The following is a 10049-nucleotide window of genomic DNA, read 5'->3' on the forward strand; positions in this document are numbered from 1 at the left end:
CCGTCGTAGCGAGCGAAAGAGAGCGAGGGAAAAGGAAAGGAGGGGGTGTGCAGCCGTAGCACTCCTAACGGGAGCGCGACCGAGATGGGACCCAGGTCCTCCGGCTCAGTAGCTGGGCGCTCTCACCACCGAGCCATCGCGGTGGGTTGGCGCAGTTAGAAGGCTGATATTGAATGCGAATTTGAAACAGCGAAAACTAAAATCACAATACTGACGCAGAAATGCCGCAACACGTTGTCTGATCGCCTGATAATTTTTTTCTTGTGGATCCTTGATGCTAGGCAACCCCGCCGTCCGCTTCCAAACTTTGATCACGGAGTGGTGGAGTCGCCTTCGGAGTTGACGCCGCAAGCTTGAATCGAGCGGCGGGAAAGTTTTTATATCAAACTTTCGCGGCAATAAATGTGCCTTTTGCTGCCGGACATTCATAATATAGCCAGAAGGAGCCACAGAACCGATTTTTACAAAGAACAAAATTAGGAAGGAGTGGTCCTGGGTGTCCCTTCAAGTCTAATTTACCAATTCGTCCCTGCCACGTCTCTTGCTACTTCATCAGCTTTCACTTCGCTGGGCATCAGCACCCAGTGCGCGGACGTTGAACTTAACCCCGTCAACCAGATACCGGCACAGCTGTCGTCATCTATTAAGGATTCGCCGCAAATGCGCGCGAGCGACGGTCAAAAAACGCGTTACACAACATAGATGGGTTCTGCATCAACCTGAACACCTTCCACTTTCTCTCTCACCTGCCGTTTGTTAAGTTCCGTAATTTTAACGAAGATTGCAGTTTCAACATACCTGAGCGGTCAGCTTCGTGAGCAGTTTACGCCCTTTGCGTAACAGCAGTGCGCGCTACTGAAGTGAAATTACTTGTATGCCTCGTCGCTAGTTTGTTTCGCAACCATGCGACGCCAACCTCCTGACTGCCTCTTATTGCTTTTACTTTATTTTTTCGCTCCCTTTTTGTCCTCGTAGGGCCCACTGATGGCAGCCGCGTTCACCAACGGCTACCACTGAAAGAACCCTCTGCTCTGCGCGCTCTACTGTTCCTAGGCAATGCATGGTGAGTGTCATACGCGCGCAACTGAAATTACATGCTAACTGCTGAAATTACTCGCTGCTTTTTCCTTTTTTGTCTTTTTTTCCCGCTCGTTTTACCTACTCTTCTGAGAATACATGAACCGTACGCAGCTGCCAAGTATGGTCTATGGCGGTTTAAGGTCCCAAAGCAACTCGGGTTATGAGGGACGCTGCAGTTAAGGGCTCCGGAGATTTCGACCACCTACATCGCACAGTACACGGGCCTCTGCAGTTTCTCCCCATCAAAATTCGACCGGCGTGGCTGGGATCAAACCCGTATCCTTCAGGTCAGCAGCCGAGCGCCATATAGCCACTGAGCCACCGCGGCGGTCCTGCTGTCAAGTATGTCCAAGAAGTTGCACAGGAGCACTCTGCCGTGCTCATATACGCACAGCTGTCTTCTTTCCCTTAAAGGTGCAGCGTAATTTTCACACAGCATTTACAACTTTTTCAGCACTGTCACCTATGACCACTGCACCGCTACGCGGAAGTGCTGGATGCAGGATGCCAGATATCTGTTACTTTGATTCATCAGCCGCACAGGCGCGTCAGAACTTGGCGGCTTTATTTCCGAGATGATTACAAAGGGAGCTGTCACAGTCACAGGCATAGAAGGAGAAAGCAGATGGTACAGTGAAGATCATCTTAACCGTGAACACCAGTGTCTGTGTCTTAGCGGAAAGAATACGCTCGCGTTTTAGCGATAACGATGACAGCCACTGTACATCCTTATTTGCAGCGCTTCCTTCTTAGGTTTTGAAGCTGGAGTGGTTGATTCCCCTCTCTGGACCACATACTGTTTTGCTTTGCTTGTTTTTGCGGCCGCCCATTTTTTTTCTTGTGACCGTCGTCAACGCCACTCAAGGAACCTTGCTTACGGCGAAACAGTGCGGCCAACAGCCATTCAATACAGAGGGGCGCTGTTATTACTTTGTGGACGCGCATATGGTTCTTCGCGTAAGCGGCAGAGTAAGAGGTGAGGAGAGGAAATTTCCTGTGAGCAATCAGACCTTAATTACAAAGAAGGTTTGGACGCGCCTAAGAGGTTGTAAACACAGCGTACTTGTGCCATAAAATATCTTAGGCGGCATGCGCTTTATTACGCTAAGGACTGAATGAGGAATTAGACTCAGAGCACCTCGCACACGGATGTGTCAGAGCTATTATCATAATCATTTGAAAGCAGCAATAGACTTGAGGAGGAGGCTGGGTCGAGCAAGGATTATTCAGTGGGAAAGCCACAATAATAATAATAATAATAATAATAATAATAATAATAATAATAATAATAATAATAATAATAATAATAATAATAATAATAATAATAATAATTGGTTTTTGAGGAAAAGAAATGGCGAAGTATCGTCTCATATATCGTTGGACACCTGAACCGCGCCGTAAGGGAAGGGACAAATGAGGGCGTGAAAGAAGGAAGGGAGAAAGAGGTGTCGTAGTGGAGGGCTCCGGAATAATTTCGACCACCTGGGGATCTTTAACGTGTACTGACATCGCACAGCACACGGGCGCCTTAGCGTTTTGCCTGCATAAAAACGCAGCCGCCGCTGTCGGGTTCGAACCCGGGAACTCCGGATCAGTAGCCGAGCGCCCTAACCACCGAGCCACCGCCGCGGGTGGAAAGCCACAATGGCCCCAATTTATTATTTTGTTTTGGCGGAGAAAGTTACAAGAAATTATTGAGAAAATAGTACCGCCACCTCCCTCCCTCACCACTCCGTCCAAGAGCTGTCCTTCGTAAATCTTCCCCGTTTCGAGAGCGATACAGCGGAAGGCTGCCACGGCAGTTATCTTCGAAAGTAGTGTACGTACATTGAATCTCTTTATGTCAAAAGGCATACTGTCGCAATATACAAATAAAAAGAATTCTAAACTGTTGATGCGTGCGCCAGCTGCATAGCCTGGTGGAACAAGATAAGAAAAACTATTTATGGCTAAGGGGGCGTTTTTCTTTTGCGCCTGTACTGGAGAGCTAGGTCACGTCCAAATTTTCACGTGGTTGTTTCCTTGACGCATAGGAGTATAGCTTCTCCTTATTAAGTGTAGTATTGCAGCAAAGCCAGCTTGTCGTGAAAAAAAGGACGAAGGCTGCATAAATGTCGCATTCAATGCTTGCGACGACCCAATTGATACCGCAGTAACTTTCAAGCTTCAGCACACTGGTGCTCTGGATTTTAGTCAAGCCTATAGCTCACACACTTACCAGTACAGTTTAGTAGTCGACATCGTCTTTGGTTTCCAATGCAGCCTGGCATCGCAGAAAAAAACATTACCTTGTACACGTATAGGATTAACATGGACGGCATGAAATGCGCGGAATGCGCTAATTGTTGAAATTTCTTGTCGGTGAAAAGAGTGCAGAAAATAACTGGACATTAATAACTAGAAAATACCTATGTGGACATGCAGAGGCTTAAGCTGTGCGTGTCCTAGTTTTATTGCTCTGAGCGCGAAAGTGCAGGTTACGATATTGAGAGTAGACATACGTAAGTACACGAAGCAAGACACACCGGGCATATAGTCGCATAAACCGAGAAACGTTGAGCACTGCGCCTGCAGCCGAAGGTGCTAATTTTTACTGGTAAAAGGCAGCTGACAAACTTATGTTTGCGTTGCCAATATTTTGCAATTGATGGCCTCTCGAATCTTATAGCTTTAAAATCGGCCTCCTAGTGTATGTGGAAGCGAGTCAGTCCTTTTTAATTGAAATTCATTTGCTGCGCTTTCAATAGACTAGATCATTGCACCACAGATGCTCTTGAGCACATCGTTCGGTCAAGTTTCCTAGGCTCGGAAAAACAAATCGACAGAAATGTCACACGCTGTCTTAGTCGGGCTGCGTGCTCTCTAGAGTGGGCCACATTGTTCTAGCGTTTATGAAGACAAGCCTCCTTTTATTTATTTTACTTTGTTTTATGTGTGGGAGGGGGTTAAGCATCGAGCATATTTCTAGGACATATAACCATTCGCTGCTGAGCCGTCCGCAACGAGCTTTATTTTTTTCCCTAGAATAGGACTTCGCTATAGTGGGATACAACTTAAAAAAACAGCAGTTGTTAACACTGGGCCACGGTCCGCGGCGTACTGTATTACTCCGCTAGCCAGTCCCAAAAGTGAACGAAATCAGCTTTTTAATATTTGACTTTATTAAACAAGCCAGGTATCAAAATTCTACAGCTTATAACTTTTTTCTCATGGTTAGCTTCTTGTTTAGGTGACAAGAGAAGTTTTAACAACGGCCTACATTTTTGTCGTGGAGGAATTCTGTGCGCCGGTCATGAATGTGGGCGGAGCTTCACTGCAGACTTAAGTTGTATCCGACTATAGCACTTGTGCCTCTCGCTTCTCTCGCAGACGAAGTCGTTGGTCCTAGCCGAGGAACCTTCGAGTGGACTGCAGCCAGAAGAGAGAGGGGGAAAAGAAGAGGCACGACGCTTTCAGCTCTTTGGCTTCCTGTTCCTGTTTGCAAAGCCCGCCATCCCCATCGCCCTCGTTCGCGTGTGCGCGACCCGGAGACGATGATCCGGCTGCCGACATGCACACACCACACCACACGCTTGCACTGTTTCCCCGGCCTCGCACCGGCGGTGGCCACCCTTCGAATGCGCCTGCTGCGACCTCTGCGGAGCCCCTGCTCGATTCGTTCGCTCCTTTCCCGGTGAAGGGAGAGAGAGGGACTCCTTTCGACTGTTGCCAGACTGCTGTTTGTATGACAACGACTTTTTCTCGCTCTCTCTCTCTCGTTCACGCACACGAGCGCATGCTCCTCCTCCGCTGCCCCCTTTTTAAACGGCTGTTTCTCGTTCCGTGTACAGGCCATGACGTGCGTCATCTGTTCTTCTCCGCCAATTCTTGTTTATTCGTCGGAGAAGTATATACGTGCTGTCACGGGTCCTCTCTTTCTTCACACACTGCTAGAGCATTGAGCACTCAAATGGGCTGTTGTTACTAATTAGTTACCTTCATGACAACTCCACAGGACCGCAAAAGCAAATGGCATAGAAGAATTGTTCTTTCTGGTAAACACATTCTCTTTTGCATTTGTAGGATGTATTATTTTGTCGAGAATGTAGTGTGAGATGCATTTTTAAACATGCATTGCAGGAGCAATTTCAGTACGGTTTGTTTCTGCACTTATGTGCTGCTTGCTGTACCTATCTTGTTTTAGAACTCCCTTCGAGTACTTTTGCTCGTTGATCTTACCCAACACTTGACTTCCTGCTGTAACTCCTGTAGCCTACTGTACACAGGCATGAAAATGATTTTTACTAGATTCTCATTGCAACGAAGATCATCGGGAAACAGAGCAATAAGATATTTTTCACAACTCACCATAATTGTTCAGCTGTTTTGAGCTTTACGAGTCACTGAACGCCATGTTTCTTCAGAGTGCAAGAAATAACAAAAAATAAAATGCAAAATATTGGCATGACAAAATTGAATTACTGGAGGGTTGGTAACATTCTGGCAATATAGTAAACAAAAGGGGAAATGCTATTCTTGATAGTGTTGAGCAATCTTGAATAGAGCAGTTCTCATTTGTAACGTCCTGACGGTGATACTGGCTTGTTAAGCCAAAGGGACTAATATCACTACCAACAGTAAACCAGGTAGCCTTTACTTGATGCTACCCGATAGCAGCCCTCATGCAGCCTGTTTGGGTGTTTAATGTTTCACAAGGTCACTATCAATTGGCCTGCAGTTCTCCCTAGTAAAAGGTGCCATCGTAAGCACCTAGCAAGAGGGTGGCAGGCGAACAAGTTATGTTGTGTGTTGGCAATGTTGTTGGCTATCCACGTGTTTCTCTAAATGTGCTCAGCAACTTTGGCTGCGCTACCAGTGATTGATACAGACATGTTCTGTCGCTCTTGATGTGTGTATATCTCTCCCTGCCTGTCCTAACTCACACGTGATCACACCTCACCCATCTCTCTTTCTCTCTCCATCAGTCTCTCTCTTGACACTTCCCCTGGATGTCTTGCCTCCCCGCTGCCCGTTTTTGTCTGCTGCAAAATCGCAATGCGGAGGAGAATGAAAACACAGTGCTGTGCGCTCAGTCTTTTCTGAAAGCCCCATCATGTTCTTGTGTGTGTGTGCGTGAGCATGTGTGTGCATATGTGGCACCATTGTTGCGGGTCTTTAACTGTGATGCTGCGCCAATCCCATGAAAGCGCTGTGCGTCATTGCATTGTTGTTGTTTACATTTTTTTTATATTCTTCTTCAAGTGTGCATGTACATGTGCACTTTTTATTGTGTATAAATGGCATAAAATATTGATTACGTAAGAGGCTAACACTCGGTTTCAGTCTCTTAGAAATGCGCAGGAAATATTAGAAATAAGGCCTGCATGAGCAAGAAATAGGAGATGGAAGTCAAGGCTATTTTGCAGCTAGCCACATCATCTTGTCACTGTCACTAAGCAGTGTGTGCAAGCACACATGCAATGATGCCCATTTCAGTTACTTTTCTTGTGTTACTTTCTTCCCACCGGAGGAAAACAGTGTTTTCTTTTTCCATTTTTGAAGTAGTTGCATGCAAATAATTGGAGAGCTCTACTTTTCTTCCAACACAGGTTCAAACCATCACAGCCCTAAAGCAGGCATTGCAGCTTATTTCACCTCAATAGATGCATGCCCTGTGGAATGCTTAAACATAATTGTTGCCCTTTCAAGTAGCTGCTATAAGAGTGTGTGGCAGTGTCCACATTGATTAAATAATGTGTTTCTTTTTGCTATCATCCCTTTTCACTTTTTACCGTCATCTCACAAATAAGTAAATTCAAACTGAGGCTTGAAAGAAACTTGGCAAGAAGTAATGAGCTATGCTATATTATTTCTGTAGAGGTTTATTCCCTACCACATGATAAAAAGCTGCAACCATGCAGTGTTTATGGTATATACAGCTGGCCATTCTTCTTTAGAGCAGCATGTAATAAGTTTAATTAAGCCAATTTATTGTCGTTACATTTCATTCTTGCACAGGACTTATATTCTTTGTCCTTTGTTCCTCAGTCGGTATCTTCCCTCTTCATAATGCATTATTTTTTTAAGCTGCTCATGGCATCTTCACTGTTGAAGAAAATAATCATAAGCAGACTTGCTTAACTGTGTGTACTCACTACACATGTAGGGCTGCAAAAAAAAAAAATGTGCTTATAGCAGTACTACTTCCTTTAACAGCTCAACTCTGATTGGTGTCTTTATAGAGAAGCATAGTCTTACATGTTTCACAGTAACTATACCATTTTACACGGGTACTTATCATTTGTCACATCTGCTTAAAAGCAGCGCATAACTTTGTTGCTCTCTCTTTCCATGAATTTTTTTACACTTTTGGACAACTTTTTTAGACATTATGAGTTGCACAAATAGCCAGTGTGTATATTTGTTAACTGACCAAGACTGTATACCTGCTTCAAGTCACCGTCTTTTTTAACTTGTGTCTTCCTTTCCCTGTCGCTCCAAGCACACAAGCATACCAAAACCCTTGAAGAAACCTTGACATGCTTGTAGAACCTTGTGCGTATAGCTTGTCACGAGTGATACGAAAGTTGTATTACTGAGAATTTCAAAACACTGCTTCTACCAGCAGCTCGTAAACAATGAAAAAAAAACACAAAACAAAAAAGCAATACAACACAGTTGTCTTTGCATGCTCTTTACTCCATTTCTTATTAAAACTTGACTTCAACATTTTCACAAGAAATCCCTTGTTGATGTTTATGGCTTCACTTCCAACCTCATGTTTTATTTTTCTCCAGTCTATTAATCTTGTGCCACACATGACACCCTTGCACGGGCTTTGGCAAAGATGTTATGATTATGACTCTCCTCCTCTTCATGGCCATTATCTTTTCTTTCAAATATCCTGACTGCATAATGCTTTGGAGACATGATAGCAAAGAACCACCTAATAATAGACGCACCATCCAAATATGCAGTGAGATAAAAAAAATATTACTAAAACATTGCTAGTGTGCATCTCTTATACGAGTTTTCTGCCCCCTCCAACAGTGCTAATCAAAGTATAACAATATATGTAACTTACTGTGACTTCTCTTTACACTGCAATTTTCAAAAGCAGAATTCTTGTATCACGCAGCTATTATCACTTTGTTTCCTCTCCTGAACTGTTTTGCAACCTTCAACCTTTTTCTTTAAGACACATGCATTAGTCAAGCTGTACAGATTGTGTGCTTTCACCTTACTTACTAGTTTCAGTACCATTCTTGTTGCTTGTTATATATCTAAGGTCAAAAATTTTGCCAATTATAGCTGCTGCAAAACATGGCAGGAAAATCTGTGATGTATCATATGATCATCGTTATGTAATTACTTGACAGTTCATTGCCATCAGATGATGGGACATTTTGATTACCTGCCTGGAAAATATCAGTTTGAATAATTATATTCTGAAATCATGCTATTTAATTTCTCCAAAAGCAACTTTTTTTTTTTGCATCCACTGCTGCCTAACACAAGGGACACCACGGTATTAAATTATCAGACGAAAAAGTGGATAAGGCGGTAGCTTGGCAATGAATGGTTGCTATGTATTGCTGTAGCCTTCATAACTTGATTTTTGAGTTGCCCCGACTTTGATTTCAGTTTGTCCGAGGAAGAAGATCACTACAGTGTTTGCTTGCCCTCTGTACTCTAACCTACTCATTTTATTAGCACGTTCCTGAGAGGCATTGTGGTAGGTTTAATCAGAAATTTTTCTCCAAAGCATGTAGAATGCATGACCCATAGGTATCTGCTTAGGCAACCGTGCATTCAAAAGACCAAAGTTGTTTAGTGATCAAAACGATTTACTTTTCTTAATTCTACGCTAGAGCAAGAATTTATTTTTATCAGACTTAAAGCGAATTAAAGAAAAGTTGAAAAATGCTGAACCATAACTAAACTTAAACTTACGCAACTGGAGAGGCTTAGTTATGTGTGTTATGTGCAGGATATTTTAGCAATGGTTGGTTTATGGCTGCCCTATAGCAGGCTACATAGATATATCAGTGGCCTAATGTCAGTTACATACGTCCCCTTCCTTTTCTCACCTCTGCATATGCAACCAGCAAGTTTCCTGAGAAAGTCAGTGGGTTTTGTTATTTCCTTGTGCAACTTGACTAAATGCTTCCTGCAACTCTTGTGCGCAGTAAATATGTATGCTAAGAAAAAATACATGTCTTCCAGTACGTAGAAAAATGTAGTTCTATGACTGAAAGGAAGTAATCAAGTTGGCATCAACTTTGTCAATATGTTTCTATTCATTTTGTATTGTTTTCTTCAAAAAGCAATATCTCACCTCAGGCTTTCGCCACAAGAGAGGGAGAGAGGCAGCTGATAAGCTGAGCCTTATGCTCTAGTCAAGATTGCTCTATAATGGCACTTTATTGAAAAGCTGTCATTTTGTTGTTGGGGTCATGTTAGATAACGTTTCTTTTCTGTCATGCCTTTAAGAGGACAGCATTTAATTCAAGTCATTTTTATATTTGAATATAAGACACTATCTTATGCTTCCACTGATATTTTGTGACACTGTGTAACTATAAAGGGACACTGAGGACAACTGCATCCAATTATTGTTCTCAGTAAAAATTGGTTCTCTGGCTCATAGTGGCTGCGTTAACATTTGTGTGGCAGCAAAAGATGCATTTATCACTGAGAAAATTGTATTAAGAAATCTTGTCATCAGTTGACTGGTTGCCACCGTTCCAAAATGAGTGTCAGTGTAGTGCAGCCTCCGAGATCCATGCCCAAAAATTGGTGTCAGTGCGCGCATTTTACTTTCGAAATGTGCTGGTGGTAGCAACACTTGTATTTCGTTTTATTTTTTATTTTTTCTAGCTTTTTAAAGCTCAGACTTTGGTGAAAGTGATCTCTTTGCAATTAGAATGTGCCACCCTTTTGATTCAGGCCAGCTTCTGTTCCCCCTCAGTGTCCCTTTAAATGTATGC

At 43.3% G+C, this 10049-nt stretch overlaps 1 protein-coding gene and 1 pseudogene across 11 annotated transcripts in view; both read left to right on the top strand.

Annotated features, from left to right (window-relative positions):
- Rbp6 (RNA-binding protein 6) overlaps positions 1-7788 on the top strand; it is a 509349-nt gene extending 501561 nt beyond the window's left edge. For all 11 annotated transcript variants that reach the window (XM_077652967.1, XM_077652959.1, XM_077652964.1 and 8 more), the window contains 2 exons: positions 976-1063; positions 4450-7788. In XM_077652967.1, coding sequence (XP_077509093.1) covers positions 976-1017 — 42 coding nt within the window. In that variant the 3' untranslated portion in view covers positions 1018-1063; positions 4450-7788. The remainder of the gene's footprint in view (positions 1-975; positions 1064-4449) is intronic.
- On the top strand, positions 1057-7041 carry LOC144119520 (uncharacterized; annotated as a pseudogene).
- Positions 7789-10049: the final 2261 nt, after the last annotated feature.

The sequence above is a fragment of the Amblyomma americanum genome, chromosome 2 (assembly GCF_052857255.1).
Source record: "Amblyomma americanum isolate KBUSLIRL-KWMA chromosome 2, ASM5285725v1, whole genome shotgun sequence".
NCBI classification, from domain to species: Eukaryota; Metazoa; Arthropoda; class Arachnida; order Ixodida; family Ixodidae; genus Amblyomma; species Amblyomma americanum.